This window comes from Myodes glareolus, chromosome 10 (assembly GCF_982192425.1).
Source record: "Myodes glareolus chromosome 10, mMyoGla1.1, whole genome shotgun sequence".
NCBI lineage: Eukaryota > Metazoa > Chordata > Mammalia > Rodentia > Cricetidae > Myodes > Myodes glareolus.
The window spans coordinates 45,350,518-45,377,100 of NC_142035.1; the positions used below are offsets into that span (position 1 = coordinate 45,350,518).

At 44.2% G+C, this 26,583-nt stretch overlaps 1 protein-coding gene across 1 annotated transcript in view; it reads left to right on the forward strand.

The window, feature by feature from the left end:
* The window catches only part of Fermt1 (FERM domain containing kindlin 1), a 34,299-nt gene extending 9,126 nt beyond the window's left edge, over positions 1-25,173 (forward strand). Inside the window, exons 5-15 of the mRNA XM_048455409.3 lie at positions 1,218-1,431; positions 2,342-2,444; positions 8,970-9,077; positions 9,685-9,816; positions 11,506-11,555; positions 15,514-15,638; positions 16,493-16,599; positions 17,952-18,173; positions 18,948-19,072; positions 20,207-20,348; positions 22,428-25,173. Coding sequence (XP_048311366.2) covers positions 1,218-1,431; positions 2,342-2,444; positions 8,970-9,077; positions 9,685-9,816; positions 11,506-11,555; positions 15,514-15,638; positions 16,493-16,599; positions 17,952-18,173; positions 18,948-19,072; positions 20,207-20,348; positions 22,428-22,601 — 1,502 coding nt within the window. The 3' untranslated portion in view covers positions 22,602-25,173. The remainder of the gene's footprint in view (positions 1-1,217; positions 1,432-2,341; positions 2,445-8,969; positions 9,078-9,684; positions 9,817-11,505; positions 11,556-15,513; positions 15,639-16,492; positions 16,600-17,951; positions 18,174-18,947; positions 19,073-20,206; positions 20,349-22,427) is intronic.
* Positions 25,174-26,583: the final 1,410 nt, after the last annotated feature.

The following is a 26,583-nucleotide window of genomic DNA, read 5'->3' on the forward strand; positions in this document are numbered from 1 at the left end:
CCCTCCTTTCCTCTCTCCTTCCCTCCTTTCCTCTCTCCCTCCCTCCTTCCCTCCCTTCCTCTGCCCCTTTCTTTCCATATATATAGCAGCTTATGAACTGACAGCACAAGTGGACCTAAGGAAGCCCCCCTAGGACCCTTAAAGCAGCAGAGCGGTCTATGTCTCCCCTCTCTTCCTCCCTCCCCCCACTTTCTCTCCAAACAAAGAAGGATCAATGCTGCTGAAGGATTAACTGACAAGTTAAGAAGGAGATATATAGTTACATTTCGAAATTATTTTATACTTAGACTTTTACCTTAGGTATGCTTAGCAACTCATAATTTTAATTGGATATCTTATGCTGTAAAATACTAGCACTTCCAGCCATGAATTGTGGATGATAAAGTGATAAAGTACATTTTAGAAAGAAGACAATTTGGGTAATTTCAATATATTTCTCTTTTCCTAGTTTGTCTTTGTGCGGCTCTATCTTCTTCTTCTTCTTCTTCTTCTTCTTCTTCTTCTTCTTCTTCTTCTTCTTCTTCTTCTTCTTCTTCTTCTTTTCCTTCTTCTTCTTCATTTTTCACAACAGTGTTTCTCTATAGCTTTGGAGCCTTTCCTGGAACTCGCTTTGTAGACCAGGCTGGCCTCGAACTCACAGAGACCCACTTGCCTCTGCCTCCCGAGTGCTGGGATTAAAGGTGTGTGCTAACAGGCTTTTTCTTAAACATGCTTTCATTTGGCTTGTAAAGGAAAGGCAGGTAGAGATTTTTAAAACGTATACCTGTATCAAAACAACTGTCTCTTACTTTCTTGTACTATCAAGGGCTTTCTTATCTAGTCTATTCAGACACAAAGAATAAAGAGGGATCTGAGCAGTGTTCAGAGGTAGTGACCAGTTCTTAATAAGAATAACTATTGGCTTCTTAAAAGTGGCAGATGTAGCTCTTTGCTATCTGAGACATTTTGTGCCTGTGTTCTCAGTTTGCTAATCACACCAAGAAATAGAAAACTCTGGATAATTAGAAATGACTTACCAACATTTATCTGTGTTGATTCTTGGAAACTTATATATCTTTGGGATCCTAGGACTGGAATGTCCAGACAAGATCTTTACCTGTGCACCTGATCTCCCTAGTATCCTGACTCCTGATACCTTTAAAATCAAAATTCACTTTAGTACAATCTTCTTCTAAAGATTCCTAACCCGGATCACCTATCATTTGCCTGCCTCACAGTAAGCCCGGGCTTGTACAGTAAGACCATGACACCCATATATGACCCCATCAACGGGACGCCAGCACTATCTACTATGACTTGGTTCGGTGACAGCCCTTTGACGGAACAAAACTGCAGTGTTCTGGCCGTCAGCCAACCTCCTCCATCAGCAGATGTGCTCGCTGACATGTTCCAGCCTCGATCTTTGGTAGACAAAGCCAAGATGAATGCAGGGTAAGGAGGACTCCATCTTTCTCCTGTCTGAACAGGTGTTCATACACTAAGAGGTATTAAAGAAATGGGGGCTATCTAATTTTTTAATTACTAGGCATGGGCATTATGCTTCCCTAGCAAAATTCAAAGTGCTAACTTTAAAAGGAAAAAGGGATGTACACAGACTATGGTGATCTCAGTGCCTTAAAAGGGTGAGAAAACTGTCTTCAAATAACTTGATGGCTTCCCATCCATGTCTGTGACTCTCGAGCTGTTGCAGGTGTGAAAAGAGTGCCGGGGGATGCAGAGTGGTAAATACATACACACACACACACACACACACATCATATGTATGTATGTATGTATGTATGTACATATATATATATACATATATATATATGGTGGTACATGTCTATAATCCTCAGAAAGCTGAAGTAAGAGGATCACAGGTCCAAAGCCAGCTTGGACTACATAGTAAGATTCAGGAAGGAAGATAGAAGGAAGGGAGGAGGAGAGAGAGAGGGAGGAAGGAAACACTATCAAACAGCACTCCTAGCTCCTTCACTTTCATATGTCAATGAGAAAACTTTTTATCATAAAAATTGTAACATAGCTAGGTATGGTGGCATATGCCTTTAATCCCAGAACATGGGAGGCAGAGGCAGGTGATTCTCTGTGAGTCTGAGGCCAGCCTGATATCCAAAGCAAGTTCCAGGACAGTTAGGGCTGTTACACAGAGAAACCCTGTCTGGAGAGGTGGGGGACTGTAAGGTAAAGAGCAAATATAAGCTATTTTGTGCTCACTGGTTTTGTTGATATGGTTTACTCTGTCCGTGTTCTTGGATTTATGTAAGATGCAATCTGTAACACAGCATGGTGGGTAGATGGGAAAAGTGGGCTGGTTTTTAAATACTACCCTCTTGTTTCCTAGTTGGCTGGATTCCTCCAGATCCCTTATGGAACAAAACATTCAAGAGGATGAGCAACTGCTATTAAGATTTAAATACTACACCTTCTTTGACTTGAATCCTAAAGTAAGAAATTTTTCTTTTGTTTCATTTTGTTTTCCTTTTGTGTTGTGTGTGTGTGTGGAAGTTCTACACTTTACATTTTGTTATCAAGGCCAGAGCTGATTTGCGTGAGCTCCTCTTCCCTGCAGGTTGGACTGGAGCAGGTATACCTGCTTCTGAACTTTCCTCTTTGCCTCCTAGAGCAGGCTAAACAGCGTTAGCAGGAGTGGCCCGGGGTCTTTGTACCCAGCATGGTGCACACAGCCTCTCAACGTTCACAGAAACAAGAAGGGAGTGAAGTGCCCACAGAGCTAGAGTCTGCCATGGCTTAGGAAGGAAAGGAGGTATCCGTGCTATGTTGAAGACATGTTCTTAGGAGCAAACCAGGACCACAAGGTGATCCACACAAGACCCCCTGCTGCAGTGTTAAAATGCCCTTAAGGAAAAGGGATCATCTGTCTAATAGCCCTGCTCATCACCAACTCCAATTTTAAGGCAAATCTTCACCTAAAGCTTATTAGGAAAATTAATGAGGGGTGAGATGAGTCCTTTGGATTTCTACGGTTTTCCTCCTTCCAGCCAGCCATTCTGTGGAGTTGAGCATCCGCAGCGGAATGAGCCCTTGTAGAAAATACAAAATGAAACACTGTCATCTCCGGGGGGGCCAGGCAACCTTACTGCAGCAGCCCCACCCAGGAAATGCGCCTACTGCTGGTCTTCACTCTGCTCTGAGCATTTCTGTGAGGAACTTCCTTCAACCTTTCTCGACACTCCTCCCCCGGCAACCACATCTCTGCCTTCTTGGTTGATATGTGTCTGTCTTTCAAAAGTCCATCTCAGTTCCCTAACTTCCCTACTTAACTTCTTCCAAAAAATAAAAAAATCTCCTCACTCCTTATTTCTTTTTAGGGGTGTGTGTGTGTGTGTGTGTGTGTGTGTGTGTGCGCGCGCGCGCGCTTACATGTACATGTATGTGTCTGTGTGCATGTGTGTGCACATATAGACGCCAAAGTGAACATTAGGCGTCGTCTTCTACTAGTCTCACCTTATTTTTGAGACAAGGTCCCTAACTGAACGCCGAACTCACCAAATTTAGTTAGACTGCTTAGCAGCAAGCCTCTGGGACCTCCTGTCCTGCCCATCTCTGGGACTACAGAGAGAACCACCAACAATGCTGGGTGCTGGGGATCTGATCTCAGGTCCTCATGCTTGCTCGGCAAGCACTTTGCTGACGGGACCACCTCCCCCCCAAGCCTTATTGCTGTCGTTTCTATGGAAAACTCTGCCCAGCTGAAAGCTGATGGGTCTGTCCTGTGTGTGGAATGCATGACTCCCAGTAAATTGTGACAAAACAGGAAATTTTGTCTTTTCAGTAAAAGTGTTCTGGGATGATGAACATGTCACTCTCCTAAGCAACTGTTTTGCTTTGCTTTGTTTTTTTAAGGTCCTTAATGAACACTAATTATGCTTTCTTTTTTTGCATTGTCTACTAAATACAAATTATACATTTCTGTGATTTCGTTTTTTTGCTGTTTTAAAAGCACTTTATAAATTGCAAATATTTCTACCATACAAAAAGTAAAAAAAAAAAGTAGTATTTAGCTTAAAGTAAAATATTTTTCTTTTTCCACTATTATTATGACACATATATGAATAAATATGTAAGTCAATCTGCTAGGTCCATTTGTGCTGTTAGGAGATATTTAGGGCAGATCACTTGGTACTGGATAGCTGATTAAGGGACTCATCCCTGAGGAAGACTAATTCTCTCTCTCCCAGTAGACATTGATGGTTTGTTGATCATCTTCTATGGATGAGGCACCATGAGACTTCACCCATCTACGCTGAGATATCAACTGTTATTAGAATTGTACAGATCTTGTATGGGCAGCTGTATTGTTGAGATTTGGTGGGTATGTCTTCTCTGTCATATCTGGAAGACATAGTCTCATAGCAGACTTTCTGGTATCTGGCTCTTACAATCTTCCAGAGCTTTCTGGGCCTTAGGTGTAGGAGATGTATTGTAGATGTATCAGTTGCGTCTGGCACCCCGTAGTTAATTGTTCTCTGCTTTTAAACCAGTTGTGGTCTCCATTTGTGGCAAAAAGAATCTTCTTTGATGAGGAATGAGAAATATCTGTGGGTGTAGGGATATTTAGACTGAAGTGAGGGATTATACTGGTTTAAGAAGGTGTCAGAAGTAGGTTCTCTTGAGTTTCCAGTACCAGGCGTGATTTCTCTCCGGTTGAGACTCAAGTCTCTTTGGAGAGCTGTTGGTTACTGCCAAGATAAGAGTGCCACTATTGCACCATTAGGAATATCTCACCATGCTGGTCATTGTCATGGTTCCTAGATGCCACAGCGGGGTAGGAGTTTTAATTTCTTTTCTTCCTTGACATTTTGCATAGCACCTTCTGGTGCTGTGCCCCAGGAGGGAGGTTTTCAGGTCATATCCAGTTCATAACCCTGAGAGTCCTGTGGCTGAAATTTGTAGTGTCATCAACAAGGACTTACCTTCAACTTCTGGGAGCAACCAAGGATGACATCTATAGCCTATATTATTTTATGAGTCTCTTGAACTCCCCTGACTAACAAGTCAAAAGGAGTTTTCTCATGCCCGTTGCTGGAGATTTTGTGATTTCATTTTTAAGTCTGATCCTTAGTTCAACGTGAGTCTTTCTTCACTTAGTTCCCAACTAACCTATGTTGTTCTGTGCTTTCTGTTTTAATAACCTAACTGAAATGGTTCACAAAACTAGATAAATGTTAATAGAAACTATATTCAGTCAGTTTTAAATGCTAAGTCAGTATTCTGGCCCCATTTTGTCTATTCAAATGTTTCCCCATCTGTTTGTTTATTCACATATTTATAAAGCAACTATTATTATCCATGAACTAAGTTGCACACAGGGAGTCCAAACCCATCAGACAGTAAAGCAGATGCATAAGTCTACCATGTGAAACAATGAACTATACTGTGCAAAATCTTTTTCAAACTGGACATAATAATACGCATATTTCTTAATTAATTGAATAAATAATAAAATCCAGGGTAGGTCCTACACAGTGATTGTAAGTCAAAATATAAATTAATCTAGCCTCTGTAGAAAGCAGTGTAGCCATATCTATCAGAATTACAACTCTACTTTGACCTGCAAATCTACTCTTTATAGCAGAGTAATATTTATGTAACTTTATACATTACTACTATAGGCTATGACTGCATAAATGCTTTTAAGAAAAGATTGGGAACTATCAGTAGAGAATTGTGTGACTATATCGTGATGCATTCATACCACACAGTTGTGTCCTGTAACTTGCTCTGTAGACCAGGCTGGCCTCAAACTCAGATTTCCCTGCCTCTGCCTCCTGAGTTCTGGGATTAAAGGTGTGCACTACCACTGCCTAGGAGTTTTGATTGTTTTTTGTTTTTGTTTTTTTTTTTTTGCTTAAGAGGAGACCGGTTCTAACTCCTGTGATCAAATGATCCCCCTGATTCAAGATCCCTTGTATCTGAAATGATAAGCATGTGCCACCACACCTGTATCCATGTATTGTCGGGGTCTGGTGCTAGCTCAGACTCTAAATTATTTCTGTCGACCAGACTCCAACATAAACTATCTCTCTCTGGACCGGTGTAGAGGAGACGAAAATAAAGACATGACTCACATGGTTTCATGGGGAGAGAGGAATTCTGTCGTCTTGTTTTAGTTTGAATCCTCTAATTTTTTTTGGTAAGGTTGGGCATCTTTTCCGGTGTTTAAATGGCTATTTGGTTTTCTCTGTGGAACACCTGTTTCTGTTTGTTCTACATTCTCTTAGATTTTCTGATTTTTATATCCATTCATAGGAATGGTTTGTATTAATGAATATATTGTCTCTTCTATTTAATGAAATACAGTCTTTCGATCTTTATCTGATGAATGTATGACCTCTTGATTTTTCACTGTTGATGTTTAATTCTATGTTGTCAAGTCTACTTTATACATCATAACGTTTAGGTATCTTGTCTTACATAGAACCTCATCCTCAGGCCAGGGAGTGGGGTTCAGTTGTAGAGCATGTGTTTAACATGCTTCAGACTCTAGACTCAATCCCAATACCAGAAAGAGAGTAAAAACAGGAGGAAGAGAGAAAGGTGAAAAGGGGAGATCGGAAGGGGAACAGAAGGCTTCCTTCACCCATTAAAGACTGTGCATTCACCTACGGAATATGCACTGATCAACGTTTTTATGTATTCACAGAATTGTTCAACTGTAACTGCTGTCTATTTTCACAACCTTCTGTGACCCCATAGGAAGCCCTGTGCCACAATTCTGATTGCCTTTTAATCCTGCCAGCCCCAGGCAAAAGCAACAAACTAATGTTTTTATGGATTTGCCTATTGTGGCTGAGGACCTAGTTCATTTGATGGAGTTCTCATCTAACTCTGAGTTCAATCACCTGAACCACTATGCCTATAATTCTAACTCTCACGCTTAGGACATGGAAGCAGGAGGATCAGACGTTCAGGGTCATCCTCAGCTACATGTCAATTTACAGGCTAACTTGAGCCACATGAGACCCTGTGTCAAAAAAAAAATGAAAAAAAGTGATACATAGAATTATAGAGCATGCAGGACTTTGTGACTAATCTCTTTCATAAAGCATGTTTTCCAAGTTCATCTATATTTTAGTATATACAAGTATTTCATTTTATTACCAAATGTTTCATTATGTGATATACTATGTATATTCATTAATTCATCAAAGAATATCTGAACCTTATCCACATTTGACTGTCATTAATAATGCTATAATGCTATGAATACTCATGCACATTTGGACTTTTTTTTAATTCTTTATAGTGCACATATAATTCATTTATCATCTTGTCGTAAGTGGTAGCTCAGTGTTACTGAACATTCATAATGCAAGTGTTATCCATGTCCATTTCCCTTACTCTTTCAGCATCCCAGACTGCCACCCATTAAACAGTCACTCTCTTCTCCTTCCCCAGGCCCAGTGAGGTCAGAACACTTTACTTCTGACTTTCTGGATGGATGAGTCTACCTACTCTAGGTAGTGCATGGTAGTGGCATCATGTAATAGTCTTCCTTATTGCTCATTTCAAGTATTTCATCTTTGGGAATCATCCATGTTACAACATGAAACAGAATTTCCTTCCTTTTAAAAACCAAATATCTTAGTTATTTTTTGATATCTATGACAAAACACCATGACCAAAGCATTTTATTGAAGAAAGAGTTTATTAGGAACTCTACAAATTGAGGAGGAATTGTGCCCACCATGTTGGGAAGTGTGGCAGCAGCAGGCTAGCAGGCATGGTGCTGGAGCAGTGGCTGAGCTCTTGTGTCCTGCTACATAGCAGAAGGCAGAGAGGAGAGAGGTAGCTGGGAATGGCATGGGCTTTGAAACGTCAAAGCCTACCCTCAGTGGCACACCTCCTCCAATGGGGTGACCCCCTTCTTAACCCTTCCCAAACAGTTCCACCAACTGGGGACTAAATACTCAAACATATGAGCCTATGGGGGCCATTCTCATTCAAACCACCACATGGAATACTGCCCCATTGTGTGCACGTACTGTCTTTGACTCATCGACTTGTCCATTGATGGACATTCATGTTGCTTCAACTCTTTGCCTGCTGTGGATAATGATGCTGTGAATAGGTGCCAAGTATCCAAGTTTTTACTTCCCCCTTTTTAAGGGAGAGGAATGGCTGGCTCCTAGTCTGTGTTTAGTGCTTTGTCTGCCCCATGTTAGAGCCAGCTGTGTACTCTCGTTCTGACCGCTCCACATCCTCTCCACCCCTAGTTACTGTTTTCAGGTTCGAACGATCACACTGATGTGATGTTGAACCCCATTGAAGTTTTGTATGATTAAATTCCTTAATCCACGGGTCAGTTAATTTGGAGTGGTGTTACTTTTTTTGTTTTAGATTTTTGTTCCTTGAATATTCATGCATTTCCATTGCTTTATATAATGTTTTTACTTTCTAGTAAATGTGCATACATGTGTAGTAGTAACTGGTGTCCATCGCAAACCAGTAACATGCTATTCTGATTACTGTGTTTGGTGTCTGGTGGTACAAGTGTCTCTTTCAATGTGATTCTTTTTCAAAGTTGTCTTGTCAACACTTGAGTGTTGTGTTGTATCTTCTAGTTTACCTATGAATTGGTATAAAGTTCCGTTTTAAACTTCCCCATCAGGTTCTTATTGAAATGGCAGAGTTTGGGGATCAACTTCGTCTTTCACTATCGATCATGTAGTGTGTGTTTTTACTTTCAAAAGAAACATGGTACGGAGAGCAAAAATCATGGCACAGATGATGGACTAATTTGACTGCTTAAAGAAACTCTGGGAGATGCTTAGGGAAAGTTCCTTCTGACCACAAAAGTCAAAGGAGCAGGGCAACAGGAAGTTGACTGAGCTAGACTCGAGAACGTGTGATTCCCAAAGAATAGCCCCAGTTACGCAAAAACACTTTTGCACTGTGAACAATAAACAAATGCCCACACGCATACATATATTTGTGTCTTTCTCTAGTATGACGCAGTCCGAATAAACCAACTCTACGAGCAAGCCAGGTGGGCTGTTCTCTTGGAGGAAATCGACTGCACAGAAGAAGAAATGTTGATCTTTGCAGCCCTGCAGGTTGTAGGGATGTCTGCAGCTCTCCTCGGGGGTGGGGGGCTGCAGCTCTCCTCGGGGGTGGGGGGACAAAATTGTAGTTTGTCTGGTTAAAGCCTTCTATTTGTTCCTTTGATAACAGAAATGAAAATTAAGAGAGTAATTTTCAGTGTAAAAATGTTCCTCACAATCTATACGTGTGCACACACTATATAAGGCATCTATTCTGCATTTCCCGTTGCTTGCCTCTCACATGCACAGAGACAAGACAGAGCTAAGTTTAACCCCCAACTATCTAAATCTCAAAATTAGCCCAGTTGGATGTCATTTTCCTGCATAGACAGACCTCCTTCCAGATGTTCGGGATTCCAGGGAAATTCTCCTCAAAGAAGAAGACATGGTTAATGATCCACTTGTGGCTGTAACATTTCTAAAACCTCTGTCTTGAGCCAGGTGAGGTAGAGCAGGCCTGTAATCCCAGCATGTGAGAGACTGAGGCAGGAGGATCATAAAATCAAGGGCAGCTTAGGCTACCTAGAGAGACTAGCCTGAACAATTTGGCAAGATCCTGTCTCAAAAGCATATATTAATTTAACTTAAGAAAAACTAAAACCTCTTGTTTGTGTTTTAGTATCATATCAGCAAACTGTCACTGTGTGCAGAAATCCAGGACTTTGCAGCCAAGTCTGAGGTTGATGAAGTGGAAGCCGCACTCTCTAGTTTGGAAGTGACCCTCGAAGGCGGGAAGGCGGATAACACTTTGGTATGAACCTTCCAGTAACTCAGAATTTGTTCTGACAAATGCAGGCTGGAACCGGAAGAACATTTCTTCCAAAAAGAAAACTACGCTGCTCGCATGACCCGCTTAAATTGAACAAGCACTGGCTTCTCTCAGGCTAGCGAGGCAAGGGACTGTGAGATAATTTCACCACCACCCATGAAAGTTTTTGTATTACGTTTCTTTTGGGGGATCAGCTGGCACAGTATGTGGGAAAACTACAGTGGGCTCCCCTACACTGGCACAGAACATGCCCTTGATGCTTCAAGTCTAGAAAGGGCTGTACAGCCTAGAGCATGGGGCTGAGGATGAGAAAACAGCTAAGCTTGGGGCCTGGTGCCTGATCAGACGTTGTCACTGGGTAAGGCTGACAGAGGGGAAGGCCTGTCTCTAGGACAGCAATTCTCAACCTGTGGGTCATGACCCCTTGGGGGTTGAATGGCCCTTTCGCAGGAGTCACCTATCAGATATTTCCTTACGATTCATAACCATACCAAGATTACAGTTATGAAGTAGTAAAAGAACATAATTTTATGGCTGGACATCACCACAACATGAGGAACTGTATGAATGCTCTGTGAACAACAGTATTAGGAAGGTTGAGAAGTACTGGTCTAGAATAGAATCAAACACTCCTAAACAATTTGGATTTCAGGAGCTAAACCCCTCCAGTCATACCTAAGAAGGAAAACCAGTTATTCACCCCTTGCCTCTCCCATAGGCGCTTGAATGGCAGCTTTGTCATTGGAATGCCCCTCTAGCTGGATTCTTTTCCTGGGCACTGCTCTTTTGTTTTAACTTCTTCAATCAAGGGAATGACTGCTGGTTTAACCACACTGAATCCAAGCAGTGGGGCTGCGCTAAGAATGAGTCACAGTATCCTTGTGCTTTCGTTCTGAGTTCTTATCAGTAACTGACTTCAAAGGGGGAGCAAACGCTTCCCGTACAAGGCCAGTGCCTACCAGAGCAGAGATTGTAGTTCCTTTTCACCTGCCACCAACACTGAGTGTGTAACAGGAAGTTAATCCTGCTTGGACAGATGAGAAATTCCCTCCTTCCCCCGGGAGTTTTGTGTGCTGCAGCCAGCCTTCAATGGCCACTTCAGAATGAACTTTGAACCAGTTTCCTGCCAAGTTTAATCAGTGATCAGGCTACCATAGTAGCCAACTTGAACTTAAAAATTGCAGATCTGTTCATACATAAAAATCTGCATTCCTAACTCAAATTTTTAACTTGAATGATGTGTAAGTGTAAGAAGTATCCGTTGGTTTTACTTCTTTTCACATTCTTATCCTCACAAAGAAAAGTGTTTTATATATGTATATATAATATATGTATATATATTATTATATAATATATGTATTTGTACATATACATATTAAAAAATAATATTGCCAACCAAGTCACCATCCAGGATTGGGAAAGAGGACTTTGTCACCTACCCAGGAGCCCTTGCATGTTCCTCATTCGGTTTCCACCCTTCCCCACCCCTCCCCCAGAGATAATTACTGTGGTTCATGTAACTAAGAAACTCAGTCTCTTGTGCTATTTCATTTTAATTAACTCAGATTTTAAAGTCTCTGTGGCAAGTGATTGCCGTGCTGCATGAGGCAGGTGTGGACTGGAAATGCCGTCTGTAAGGTTCCTGCTGGTAATTCTTACATTTCTCTTTAGGAGGACATTACCGATATCCCGAAACTTGCAGATTATCTCAAGCTATTTAGGTAAGTAAGTTGAAAGGGCACAAGAATGCCTTGTAGCAGACCCCCACAAGTAGGGCCTGGGATTGGGTGTAATTGTATAACCAGCGGGCAGGTTCATGGGTCAAAGGCGGGCTCTGGCTTATGGGCTTTGTCACAAAAGTTGTTGAATGAGTTGAACCTTAACCCCCGCCCCATGCACTGGCCGCCTTGAGTGGAGATTTTACGACTCTGAGCTTTAGTTTCCCAAGCTGTAAAGTAGGGGTATGCCTCTTCTTGAGTTTGTTGGGAGCACTGGATCAAATGGGGCATTTGAAGAATGTAGCCTGGTGCCTGGCACATAGATGCTCGCGGACCAGTGGTATAAACATGAACAGGTCAGCAAAAACGAGCATCTATATCACAATAGCCTTTCTGCTAGGGTCTGCTTAGGAGGCTCGGGACCCTGACACCACCGGAGAGCTGTTTGGCAGTGTAATCCCAGTCTGTTTCTGTTCGTTCCTGGGCCTCCATTCACCTGCTCAGTGTTGGTCAATCTTCTGCCGTCTCTGTTTGTTTTAATGGGTGACTGCCACCCTTGTGATACTGCCAAGGAGTGCTAAGGTGAAAGAAACAAAGAAGTCACTGTGTCGCTTTATGGTTTATTGACTTTTCTTAACAAACCAAAACTTCACTAGGGCACCTAGCCTTGAGAGAAATGCAAGTTGCTTTTGACCACACAAGAGGCAAAGAAGGCCTTGCAAAGACTGACTGGTGAATGGAGTCTCCATGAGAAGCAAGGGTCCAAAGATGTCATTTGTCACTGGGTGACTAGGGTTGCTTTGTTTGGTCTTTTGTTATGCTGACAGGGTATGGTCTCGGGTCTCTCCTATGGCACGAGAAGGTGTAACTACAATTGATCAGTCTGATGATACCCAGAGCTTCAGGGGAAAGAGTAATTTGATGTGGCAAATTATAACCTCAGAAAATACGTAAAATTATTTCACAAAGAAATTTAGTTTTCATAGTCTCTGAGGACAGTATAGCCGGCACATCACGAAACAAATGAAGGCAGCCTCTTCTTGTAGGCATTCTAGTGCTGTACAAAGGGATGACGTGTTGAAAACGACCTGTGTCCTGCTGCCTGGTGGCTTTACTTTTCAAAAACAAGTATCCCACACTTACTATCACTTGTAAGCCACCACATGCTTCCAAAGCAGTTTACACACTGTTTCTCCCTGGAGGGACCAGTGATTGTGCAATGGTGATAGAATGACCAGGTTTTGAAAGATAGGAATGTTGTGAAGGTGGCATTTCTTAATTTTTTTTTGTATTTTATGTATGTGAGTGCTTTGACTGCATCCGTGTGTGTGTGTGTGTGTGTGTGTGTGTGTGTGTGTGCGCGCGCGCGCGCGCGCGCGCGCGCGCGCGCATACCTGGTGCCCACACAGAGGCCAGAAGAGGTGTCCAAACCCAAGGAAATAGAGTTGCAGGTGATTGTGAGCTACCATGTGGGTGCAGCAAGTGTTCTTAACTGCTGAGCCAACTCTCCAGCCCCCAAAGATAACATTTTTAAAATATTCTGCAATGTTTCCATGGCTACCTTGCTGCCGATAATCATGCCATGTATTCAAGAGACAAATGCCGAGGGTGGTGGCACACACCTTTAATTTCAGCACTCAGGAGACAGAGACATGCAGATCTCTGTGAGTTCAAGGCCTACCTGGTCTACAAAGCAAGTCCCGACAGCTAGGGCCGTCACACAGAGAAACCCTGTCTCAAAAAAACCAAACCAGGACGACTGTCATAGCTCTAAAACAGCAGATTTCCGTAAGTGGAAGGCAGAAGGAGCGTGATGGTGTGATCTGAACAAGGATATGGGTGAGGCCTAGGGGATACAGAGCTTCTGTACAAGACAAGGACGTCCTGGAGGTCTCCATGGCAAAGAGGAATCGGCTAAGAAAACTAACTGCTCTTGCACTGAAGAGAATGGTGATAAGCAATGCACGAGGAAACTTGGACAGGTTTCTAACATACATGTGGCGTTGAGGGTGATGATTTCACACTGGTACCCTGAAATTCATCCAGATTTGTATATTAAGTGTACAAAACTCTTTACATGTCAAAAAATAAAATTAAAAACTCTTCAATCACAACCATTCCTGATTACAGTACTAAAATAGTAAGTTTTAGACTGTTGTCTTGGAGTTTCTGTTGCTGTGAAGAGACACCATGACCATGGCAACTCTTAAAAAGGAAAACATTTAGCTGGGTGGCTCCCTTACAGTTCAGAGGTTCAGTCCATTGTCCTGGCAGGAAGCAAGGCAGAGTGCAGGCAAACATGGTGCTGGAGAAGGAGCCGAGATTCCTCCATCTTGAGCTGCATTCAACAAGAAGTGGTCTGAGACACTGGTATGGCTTGAGCACATAAGAGACCTCAAAGCCCACCTCCACAGTGACACATTTCCTCTAACAAGGCCACGCCCATTCCAATAAAGCCAGACCTCCTAATAGTGCCTCTCCCTTTGGCGGCCATTTTCTTTCAAACCACCCACAGCTGGCACACACAGTAATGCATTGTGCTTCCTTCCTAAGTAAGTGTCATTATACTTTCTTCTCATTCATTCCCCCCACCACCCACCCCCTAAGGTAGTTTTACAAACGCAATAATGGCTGAGGATAGAGTTCAGTGGCAGAGTGTCTGTCCAGTGTGCCAGGTCCTGGTTCAGTTCTCAAAACCAGAAAAGGAAAAAGGAAAAAGGAAAGGAAAGGAAAGGAAAGGAAAGGAAAGGAAAGGAAAGGAAAGGAAAGGAAAGGAAAGGAAAGGAAAGGAAAGGAAAGGAAAGGAAAGGAAAAAGGTCTGAACACTTTTAAAACATGGTAACATATATTTCCATGTTGGATATCGCCTAATTCAAGAGCTGCAGTGAGTTTGAAGCGTACTTATTAAAAATATTAAAATTCCATATATTCTACTTAACTTTCCTAAGCGAAGTGACTGACTTCAGTGAGGCTGGGATTTAAAAGTTGTGTCTCGACAAACCCTTACACAGCATCACGATTCAGTAATGCAGCCGAGGTAAACCCACTGGACTTTGAGAAAGTAACAGCTTCCTCTCTTGAAATGGGCTTAATGTTTTACTCACTTTACATTTTTGTGCAGATCTAAGAATGTTTTTAGTCATACAGTGTTACTGCCTGGAAGTACTTACACATTCATAAGGGAGGCAGGTATCCAAAATAGCTTCATGGGTTTTTGTTGTTGTTGTTGTTGTTGGTTGGTTGGTTTAGTTTTTTTAAGGCAGGTTTTAAATAAACAGCCCTGGCTGTCCTGGAACTCTCTCTGTACACCAGGCTGACCTTGAACTCACAGAGGTCTGCCTGCCTCTGCCTCCTGAGTGCTGAGATTAAAGGCTCCCATTGCCACCACAAGGCAAATTTTTTTTTTAATTTTACATTCCGACTTCAGTTTTTTCTTCCTCCTCTAAGTCCTCCTTCAATCTCCCCTCTCCCGCATCCCATCCTCTCCTCCTTGGTTTCTATTCAGAAAAGGGCAGGCCTCCCATGGATATCAACAAAACATGGCTTAGCAAGCTGCAGTAAGACTAAGCACCTCCCCTTTGTATTAAGTTTGCGCAAGGTAACCTAATAAGAGGAACAGAGTCCCAAAAGCCAGAAAAAGAGTCGAAGATAGCCTCTGTTCCCACTGTTAGGAGTCCCACAGTGGTGGAGGAAGAACATGGACTCAAGAGGTCTGACTTCTGACTTCCGGGCCTTTGCATTAATTTGTGCATCACACAGCAACATTTCACTTCTTGCTTTAATATGTTAGTGGGCTGGGGTGCAGTTCAGTGGTACAGCACTGGGTCTGATCCGTATGATCTTCATATGCCTGGTAACATATAAAGACTATGTTATCCCAAGGCCTTACTCTGCTGAATATTTGCAATGTGTTCTGCAGTTCTGACTGGTATTTAAACATTTGCTGTACTTTAATTTGCAGGCCCAAGAAGCTAATGTTAAAAGGTTTCAAGCAATACTGGTTTGTCTTTAAGGACACATCTATAGCCTACTTTAAAAATAAGGAACTTGAACAAGGAGAGCCAATAGAAAAGCTAAACATTAGAGGTAAGAGCTTTTGGCGCCTTGCTGTGGCATCCAATGGGATCCAGGAGAACTCTGAGCCTCGCTGCTTGTCACAGCGGCTCCTCTGTGGAACATGGGCATCTCGTGGGGTCCGTGCTGTGCTCTCCCTTGTCACCCAGCCTGCTAGGCTTTCTGATTCAGAAATAGTTGTGTCCAGGCTGGGGCTTGACTTGAGGGTAGAGCGTGGACATTTGTGCAAGGTCCCTGGTTCGATCCTAAGCACTAGAGATGGGGGGAGGGGACACAGGAAATGCCAAGAAATGTTATGTTTCATTCTTAGTTACTTCAGTGCGCATTCTAATTGCTGGAAGTGACTAGGAGCATATTGGTGTCTCTGCTTCCTGGGTTATCTGATCAGCCAGTGACCTCAGCTCTGCCGTCGCTGCAGCAGAGATTCGCTTCTGCTTTGCTCCCTTTTAATTTTTTTATTTATACCAGGAGAGGGAGAGGGTTAACATTCCTCTGAGGCAGGAGGATTATGGATTCAAGGCCAGTCTAAGCTACACGGCAAATTCAAAGCCAGCCTGGGACACGTTGAGATCTTGTCTCAAAATACATACACACACACACACACACACACACACACACATATAATTTCTCTTTACAAGACAGCCAATATCATCCTTTTAAATGGATTCAATTGATTTTTAAAGAAAATAGTAAAATCATTTTCTCTGTCCATGTTGTTTATAAACCTATTTAGTGTTCCTTAAATTAGTGTTATCGGCTGCTCCTCTGGCTTTGGCTTATGGTCAAGTCTTTGCTGCAGATGTACGGGGGTATTTTTTACAACAGATTTTCCAGGCCTCAGTTTCCACCTGATTTTTGTTCATCAGGCTGTGAGATTGCACCAGATGTGAATGTGGCCGGGAGAAAATTTGGAATCAAGTTACTAATCCCCGTCGCCGATGGGATGAACGAAGTGTATTTGAGGTGTGACCACGTAAGTACAGCCACGAAATCTCATCGGTTCCTCTGGATTAAAACAAAGAGCAGGGGTTGGCGAGATGGCTCAGTGAGTAAAGGCGCCTGCTGCCAAACAGGATGATCTGAGTTCGATCCTCAGGACTCAACAGCTGAAGGAAAATGCTGGCTCCCCTAGGTCGTCTTTTGATCTCCTCCACTCATACATCAGGATACACATGCACCCACCCCCAACACACACACACACACACACACACACACACACACAAATAAATGAATAAATAAAAAAATTGAATCCTAAGAGCAAAACACACAGATGCTTGTTGATGTACATATAATGGACTCGATCCCATAAACACATAGCAAATTAAAATTATCGTTCAGTCAAAATTGCACTTTAAACACCTAACCTACAAAGATCCCAGCTAAATCTACCTCAAGCATGCTCAGAACATACATTAGCCTACACATAGGCTAAATTGCCCAACCCAACACTTACACCATAGTAAATACTATATACTCTATGTGATGTACTGAGTTTTGTACTGAAAGGGAAAAAGAGTGATTGTGAACCATGTTTTCACCTCCCTGCAAAATCGAAGGCTTCTCTGTAGAACTGTGGGAGACAGTAGCCCCGTAGAGGTAGTGTCTCAAGCCGCTGCTCTGGAACAGACATGGTAAGTAGTGTTGCCCCAATGTTCTGAAAGCGTTTGAATGTCCAGTGGGGGAGTCTGATGTTCCAGGCTGATAGTAACTGGCTGCATCTTACTGAACTACAGGTCTACCTAAGCTTGGCTCCTTGTTTCAGTTTGAGCTGACTTTCTTCTGGGTCTCAGGATGTCTGGTGCAAGCGTTGAAGAGTAACAGAAACTACCACTGACTGGTTCCTATCCCATCCAAGGCCCTGATTGCCTCCTTAGAATTAGAATCTTTTTTACCTAGAATAGATGAGGATACAAATAATACATAAGGCTGGAGAGGGGTGCTCTTCGTCACGTATGTCACCACGGTATGAAGGCGAAAATAGTATCTAGGAAGTTTTTGGGAAATTTGGGGCTTCATTTGTCTGCACTGCTCAGGACTTCTTTGTCTCCTCGCATCATTTTTGCACACAAAGTTCCTGGTGGAAAAAAAAAAACACATTTTGAAAGCTCTTACTGAGTGTTCCCCTCAGTGGGTGGCGGTCACTCAGAGCCTGTGCCACATCACATCTTTCCTTGATTGAGAACAATAGTTTTGTATCATAGCTCGAGGCCTCTGTTGCCTCTCACCCCTTTGGCTAAGATCGACAACGGAGCCAGTCTCTGCTGGTCTATGACAAGGTAGTTCCCCTGGTGAACTTGCTTCTAAGCCCTCTTGCCTTTGTTTCAGGAGGATCAATATGCCCGGTGGATGGCAGCCTGCATCTTGGCATCAAAGGGTAAAACCATGGCAGACAGCTCCTATCAGACAGAGGTCTTCAGCATCCTTTCGTTTCTGAAGATGAAAAACCGGAACACATCGCCTCCAGCGGCTTCCAGTATCGAAAGCATGGATATGAACCCGGAATGTCTAGTATCGCCTCGCTGTGCAAAAAAGCACAAGTCTAAACAGGTTCTCACCTGCTTGGTTGTTTATATGCAGGAATTAACACTCTAAAATAGAAGGAGGGACTCCATTCAGTTAAGACCATCATCATGAAAATTAGGCTAAGGGAGAAATTTGACAGTGCCCTGGGAAGTAGATGATGGAACAGTTACTGTTGATTTTGTTAGAGATTATTTTACTGCTGACTGAATATAAAAGTTCAGAGTTTAACTTAATTAAGGACAAAGCCATTAAGAACAAAATTATGGGGGAGGGGGGCTGAGAGGCGGCTCAGAGGTTAAGAACACTGACTGTTCTTCCAGAGGTCCTGAGTTCAATTCCCAGCAACCACATGGTGGCTCACAAGCATCTGTAATAAGGTCTGGTGCCCTCTTCTGGCCTGCAGGGATACATGCAGGCAGATGCTGTATAAATAATTAATAAATAAATCTTTTTTAAAAAAAAAAGGAACAAAATTATGCTCCCATAGAGTGGGTTAGAGATGGCACAGGGTGAACCTATTCCTGTGGAATCACCAGCGAAAAGAGAACCAGATGCACAGACCTTAGAAGGGTGTGTGTGTTGACTGAGCTGGCCCTCCTCCTACTCAGTGACTTTCACAACTCTGCCAAAGGGAGAAAGCGAATTAACTACGTAGTCAGTGGATAGGATGGGCCACCTGCGCAGAGTTCAGTGGCACCCTGTGCTTTCGGCTCTCACTGGGGATCAAGAGCGAGGCGAATGACTAGAAAGTAATCCGCGAGTGTGAAGCAGGGACTGACGCCTCCCGTTTCTGCTTAGCTGGCGGCCCGGATCCTGGAAGCTCACCATAACGTGGCCCAGATGCCTCTGGTGGAAGCCAAGCTGCAGTTCATCCAGGCATGGCAGTCCTTACCGGAGTTCGGCCTCACCTACTACCTGGTCAGGTAATTCCGGGGTCCGTGTGCCTTTCACTTTCCCCTCAGCCATCGACGGCTTCCCGGAAGCCTACTCTGTTCTCAGAATGTCAAGTTCTTCTTGTTTTAGCGTGTTTCCATTTCACAAAGGGCCCCAGTACTCTGGCTGCCCTTGAGAATCTTCCATACCTTCTGCTAGTGATTCAACCCTCCCTGAAACTCAGCTAAATATAGGGAAGGAAATGTTGAGATTTTATAAGGAAATTTTGTTCTTTTAGGCTAACCACCTGTCCCAAACCGACAGGAGAATCTCAGCTCCTGAGTCTGTGCCACCTGCGACCTCCCTTCATGTCCTTTCTCTCCCTGCTATGTGTCTCACGATGTGACCCATGTGTGCCTTTATAGAGTTTTGGGTTTCCAGACAGATGCCCTAGCAAACAGATATATCGTGTCCCCCAGCCTTTCCAGAAAGACACTGTTCCTGTGGGTCACCAAAGATCATTCTGGTTCTGAATGTCTCGTGTGTGTCTCATCCATTATTACCTTCTTGTAGTTTACAGATGAGAAAATGGAGTTATGTAATTTGTCCAAGTTCAGCCCGATAGTCCGGGACACCGACATTGTTAATCTGCACTGGTACAAAGACTCTGACTAGCATATAAAGTACGGTTCTCCAAATTGTGTCCATAGACAGCGCAGTGAGAGACCCACGCTACTTTTCAGAATGCTGGGTTGCCCTCAACAATATTAACCGTCTGGGCACACATGCATAGCATGAAGGTCAGAAACTAGATCTAACATCTTAAAGTATTTTAATATTGCTGCCCAGGAGCGGGAACTGAGCATCAGCTAAAGTGCCCTCCTCTCAAAGCAGATTGCTTACTGTCTTTTCTACTGAGATAATTCAGAAATGTCATAAGGTCACCTTTGAGAAACTGTATGTGGGGGCAGAGAGCTGGCCTGGCAGGTAAAAGCTGTACAGGCCTGGCGGCCAGAGTTCCCTGGAACCCACAGAACTGATGCCAGACAGTTGTCCTCTGACCTTCACATGTGTGCTCTGCACCCACACATATACATCACGTGTACAAACAACAACGGTAAGTTATTTTAAAGAAGTTATGTGTGAATAACAGTTGCTCTCCTAATTACTACTGTCATTTCCAGATTTAAAGGAAGCAAGAAAGATGACATTCTGGGAGTTTCCTACAACAGGTTGATTAGAATCGACGCAGTCACCGGGATTCCAGTTACAACGTGGAGATTCGCCAACATGAAGCAGTGGAACGTCAACTGGGAAATCCGGCAGGTGAGGGCGGGGAGCGTCTGATAATACAGGCTGACCCATAAGCATGCATCCTCAGAGATCTCCATTGCTCTTTTTAAAGATTTTTTTATTTATTATGTATATGGTGTTATGCCTGTATGTACACCTGCAGGTCAGAAGGCGGCACCAGATTTCATAGATGGTTGTGAGTCACCATGTGGTTGCTGGGACTTGAACTCAGGACCTCTGGAAGAACAGTCACTGCTCTTAACCTCTGAGCCATCTCTCCAGCCCTACTCTGTTTCTTTAAGTTGCCTTTGTATTTAGTACTCATGAGCCAGAAACATGTGGTAACAGCCTCTTGAAATGCTAGCATACATTTCTGAGCCATTTCCTAGCAAATCTAGGCCCAAAGGTATTCATGTAACGCTGCCAACTGACGTAGCTCTATGAAGACTTCTCCTGCAGGCAGATTATAAAAGTGCTGTACAGCTTGTTCCGTTTCATAAACTCCCCTTAGGATTATATATGGTTTAGCACAATCATTGCTTGGCAGAAACCACCTTAGATGAAACCCTGCACAAAACAAAGCCAAGAAAGCTTCCTCTAACTGCCAAGAGCTCAGCCTGCCTGTGGACCCAGCAGCTCAGTTGCCTACCCAGAGAACATTCCAGGCCCAAGAGGACAACAGAGATACTCAGAGATGCCCAAAAAGCCTTGTCCCGTGGGATGAGCTCTTGAGCCCACAGCAGCATAACGGCTGTCATCACTTTACATACTAGGAACTGTATTTAGGCCAATGCCAAGCATACATCATAGAAAATTCTAGATAAAGTTAGAAGCGCCTTAGAATCCGGCTGATGATGCAGAAGAGTTTGCTGTTGCTGATATAAAAGTCTGTCTTGGGGATGGTGTGGTGGCTCAGTGGTTAAGAGCGCATGCTGTACATGCACAAGGGACCTGGGTTTCAATCCTCAGCATCCATGGAAACCATTAGGCATGACTATAAACGCACGTAACCCCAGCATTGAGGAGTGAAGTCAGGACATCCCAGGAGCTTGCTGCACAGCCAAGCTAACTCAAACATGGAGCTTTTGTTCCACGAGGGACCCCGTATTAAAGGGACAGTAGAGAGCGATAGAGGAAAGCATTTGATCCTGTCCTCTGGCCCCCACAGGGGTGCACACAGGTGTACGCGCATACCCACACACACCCCCAACGCACACCAAAATAAACCCATAAGACTCGATCTTCGTTACTCCTTTAACATTCTCATTTTCCTACGTGAGAACCAGCAGCATGAGAGAACAGTGAGAGACCCACACTACTTTTCAGAATGCTGGATTCCCCTCAGCAAGATTACCTGTCTGGTCACGCATGCATAGAATGAAGGTCAGAAACTAGATCTTAAAGCATTTTAATATTACTGCCCAGGAGCGGGAACTGAGCGTCATTAGTTTTTAAATTTCTGCGGGGAATTCCCAGGGTGGGAATGGGCCTTATAACGTCCATGTAGGAAATGCTAACGGGCAGCCTCTGCTGGACAGCTAAGGCAGGCCTTCTGTTCTCCATTAAAGAATGTGCACTCCATAACGGTGACTCACACCTACAATCATAGAACTCAGGAGTCTGAGTCAGGAGGATCGCTGCAAGTTCAGAACTTCCAGCCTAGGCTACACACAGTGAGACCTCATGTTAGAGCGTCCACAAAGCTAGCCAGCAGTGGTTAAAAGCTAGTTAGCACACACCCTTCATCCCAGCATTCGGAAGGCAGAGGCAAGCGGATTTCTGAGTTTGAGGCTAGCCTAGTCTACAGAGTGAGTTCCAGGCTACACAGAGAAACCCTGTCTCTAAAAAGCAAATGAACAAACAACAACAACAACAAAAAAAAAGAGAGTCCACAATGCTTCTTTCCCCTCCACACAGAGTGACTGGGACTTTCTTACCTCTAAAAGAGCAAAGACGCGCATCAGAGCTAATACCACAAGGGGGCGCAAAGAGGCAAGGCATCCTTCAGAAAGCCCGTTTTCTGTGTGTTTTGGGGACTGTCTCCAGCGTTAACGGCTGCTTTCTTGACCTTCCTTGTCAGGGTTTAAGGTTATCCATGGCTTACTTTTCCAGGTGGCAATCGAGTTTGACCAAAATGTCTCCATCGCGTTCACCTGCCTAAGTGCCGATTGCAAGATTGTGCACGAGTACATCGGGGGCTACATTTTCCTGTCCACGCGATCCAAGGACCAAAATGAAACGCTCGATGAGGACCTCTTTCACAAACTGACTGGCGGTCAGGACTGAAGTGAAGTAGGCCTACGTGGCTTCTGTGGATCTAGGAGACCTTCACAGGATGGATAGGACCTGTGCCTTTCCCAGTGTGTAGATTCCAGACTTACACAACGTATGCTTACCACCAGATGCCCAGCTCCTTGCCTCATCTGAACTCACTGCGAGCACATCCCTTGCCTGACTGTGCCTGGAAAGGCCAGCAGTACACTGGGCTCCTGTTGCTTTCCTATATACTGGGTAGGGAGAGAAGGGGTGCTACTCTGACTGCTCTAAGGCCCAACACGGTTGGTTCTCCAGTTCTGGGGCTTTGCAAGCACATGTACGTAATTAGCAGTTGACCTTCGACTTATGTGCCTCACGATAAGTGAGCGGTGAGAACAGAAGGGTCACAGCGATGTGTCACAAGTCCACATCTCATTCTGAAAATTCGGGTCCTTCCTTGACAAAAGCGATCATGGCTCTCATCTTGCCAAGATGACAAATGGAGTCTGGACACGCCTTTTCTCTGGAGGTCAAAGAGATGAGTGGGGCGGATCAGGGTTACAGCGGTCTTCAGCATCATCAGTCTACAGGGACTGTCACATCTGTTAGATGACCACTGGCCATCTGGCCTAATCAATGGTCCTCACATTATTGCTGACACTTGAAGCCCCTTTCCTCGGGAATCCCATAGACACATTGAAGTCCTTCTTAAAGACGTGCACTGAAAGGATACAGGAAAGCCCATTCTTAGCCAAGATCCATGACTCAACAGAATGGAAGTAAAACTCAATGACTTCTCTTCTGGACTGGGTCTTAAGAAAACAGGCCCAGCTCTCTGTTAATGAAAATCACCTTTTGCGGAGCTGGAAAGGTGGCTCAGCAGGTAAAGGGCTTGCTGCTCTTCCAGGGGACCTTAACTGAGTTCCCAGCGCCTAGCTCCAGGGATCCGATTCCTTCTACTAGACTCCATGTGCACCTGTACAGTCATGCACATGCCACGCAGCACACACACGCAGCACACACACACACACACACACACACACGTAATTAAAAATGACTCCGAAAGACAAAAGCACCCCTGACAGGATTCAGAATCCAATCTCAGGCCTCCATCCCAACCGCGGTAAGGAAAGGAGGGCAGGCCTGTTCCTGGAGCCCACCATGCTGAAGTTCTGTGAACTAATGACTGGCTGCCTCTAGAGCCCTGGCTGCTCTGCGTGATGAGAAGTGGCCGTCCCCTCAGCGGAGCTCTGGGTGTGGAGTCTGTGTCTACGATTCTTGGCATTTTCCCTAACCAGCTTCAGCTTCATCCCGAGGCGACAACAGCTTCTTGGGGGCTGCTTTTTTGCTAGTCATCCTTGCCCTGCTCCAGTCCTTGGCAGCTGCCTGAATGTCACATTCTGGTTTTCCAGCAAGAGGGAATGAGTGGGTTTTGAGTAGGTGGGACGCAGCACCAAAGCGAAAGGGAGATGTTTTCTTCTGTTCACGCACAGCCTTTCTCCTTCCACATGAATTCAAACCACACAGACAGAGGAAGGGCTCTGCCTGAACTCTGCCAACCTCCGAGGCGGCACTCTCCAGGGACCTGGCTGGAGCCCAGAGTGCTTTAAGCCTCAGCTGTTGCTTTGTTTCCCAACAAAGCCACCTGGGAAGTGAGAGTTCTGCAATCCCAGGAGTCAGGAGACAGTCCTGGCTGGAGGCCACAGTCCTGAGCCAGAGGAACCTTCTGGAGGTTTCTTTCAGCCTCTCCTTAGAGATGTGGGTTCATGAGCCTTCAAGCTCAATTTCTGGGACTCAACTTAGCCCAGAAATGCTTTAGGCATTTGGAAGTTCTGGCTCCCATCACAAAGAACTTAGTTTGGAAAGCTGTATGCAGACACCATTGTTAAATGATCGCAGTGAGCACAGTGGTGGTTACTCCTCTGCTGTCCTGGACTCTACTGTTTGGAACCTAGATGGGAGGCTAGGTGTAGCCCACGCATCTTTAATCCCAGCACTCAGGAGGCAGAAGCAGGCAGATCTCTGTGAGTCCACGGCCAGTCAGGACACCATACTGAGACCCTCTCCCAAACATAAACCATTTTCAGGCTAGAGTCTAGACACATCTTTCAGGCCCTGGTCACAGCGACCTCGTTGATTACATGTCACCTTGATTACATGTCGCCAATGACAGCTCTGCTTGCTTAGTTTACCCAAACCCAGGCCGTCAGGTCAGTCCCTCCTTAACTTTTCATAGTTGGCTGACATTTCCATGAAATTCTCAGAGGCATTGGCTACATTCTATCCAAACTTCACCAGTTTTGAGTAGTGTTTCTCTTGTGGCTTCACCACAACATCTCTAGGGAATACATTGGTGTGAGAAGGAAACTTTAAAGGCCACTGCTCCAAGAAACAGCTTGGTTCTTCTTCCTCCTTCCCTTCTTTATAGCACGTGGGTACAAAAGGTCAGGTCATTGTCCTCAGTGAAACTTTAAATTAATGTGTGCCCCCACCACCATTTGCTGTATTATCTGCCATGAATGCCGAAATATGTATTGTATTATTTATGTGACTTTTAAAATTGAGTTTTATATGGGTTTGAATACAGTTCAGTTGTGTCTTATCTGGCCTGCTGTCTGTTTAAAGGCAAACGTTCTCTCTGCTATGGAAGAAGAATCCAAGCAGGTCCAGCCTGGACATCTGCACACCAATGTTCTAGCTCCTCCAGGCACTTTGAGAGTGCTTGACCTTGAGTCCTAAGAGGTCAGCTTAGAACCTGTGCTTTCTTAACCTGTGTTTTCAGCTCTTCCCTCACTGACGGGCCATCAGGTTTCCTGTCCTGTCCTTTATGTGGCCTGCATATCCTTTTCTAGATCTTGAAAACCCACCAGAAAACAAAGACATACATATCCAGAGGAAGGAAGAGCCAAGGCCTCAGCCTTTGCCAGCTGAATGCTGAAGGCACCTCTTTATTTACTGGATAACGGTCCCGCATAGGTAAAACCTGTGTTTTAGAGGATTCTCCCATGAAATTCTCACATCAGCCCTTTGGGTAGCCGGGACAGTAGAGCTTGTTTTACAGTTCTGCAGACAGAATACAGCTCAGGAGGCTGGAGAGATGACTCAGTGGTTAAGAGCATTGCCTGCTCTTCCAAAGGTCCTGAGTTCAATTCCCGGCAACCACATGGTGGCTCACAACCATCTGTAAAGAGGTCTGATGCCCTCTTCTGGCCTTCAGGCAGACACACAGACAGAATACTGTATACATAATAAATAAATAAATAAATATTTTTTTAAAAAAAAATGAAGAAGAAGAAGAAGACAGCTCAGGAGGGGAGCTACCCTGAGGTCATATGGCTGAGAATCAATGGAACCAGGATTCAAAGTCAAGTTGGTGAACCTTCTCCCACCCTGCTCAGCCTTGAGGCACTAGCCACCTGCCACATGCCCCCCACTCACAGGGCCACTGTGACTCAGTGTCCACCACTCTCAGCCACCAAGTCAACAGCCCCACGTCAGACTGATACTGGTAGGAAAGTGTCACCAGCTTCGGGAAAATGGCTGTCCAGAGTTAGATGGGCAGGTAAAGGTGAACCAAGGAGGTCTCAGAGACAAAGAACTCACTTAAAAAGTTTCTTTTTCTTTTAATTTGAGTTTTGAATCCTAAAAAGTAAGGAAATGAGTCTTTTCATTTGAAAGCTAGTCCTTTAGTTGGTAGCCTTAGGATCCAGGGTGTTTTGCAACGGTTATTTCCTGAAGCAATGTAAAAACCATTTAATTGGCCTGAGGACTATCTCGGTTAGTATGCTTCGTGCCTAGCGAGCGTGAAGCATAACTTCAAAGCTCACCTATATAAATCTAAACCTAAGAGTACGTGGTAACTTCTCAGATGTCTTTGCAAAGGAAACTATCTTGCTAAATGAAGAATGGGACCCTAATAATTAAACCATCCCTAAATCCAGAGTCACATGGAACCCAGCCTTAATTCCACCAGATTGGAAGGTATAGAACAGCCTCCAGGAGGTCCTCCAAC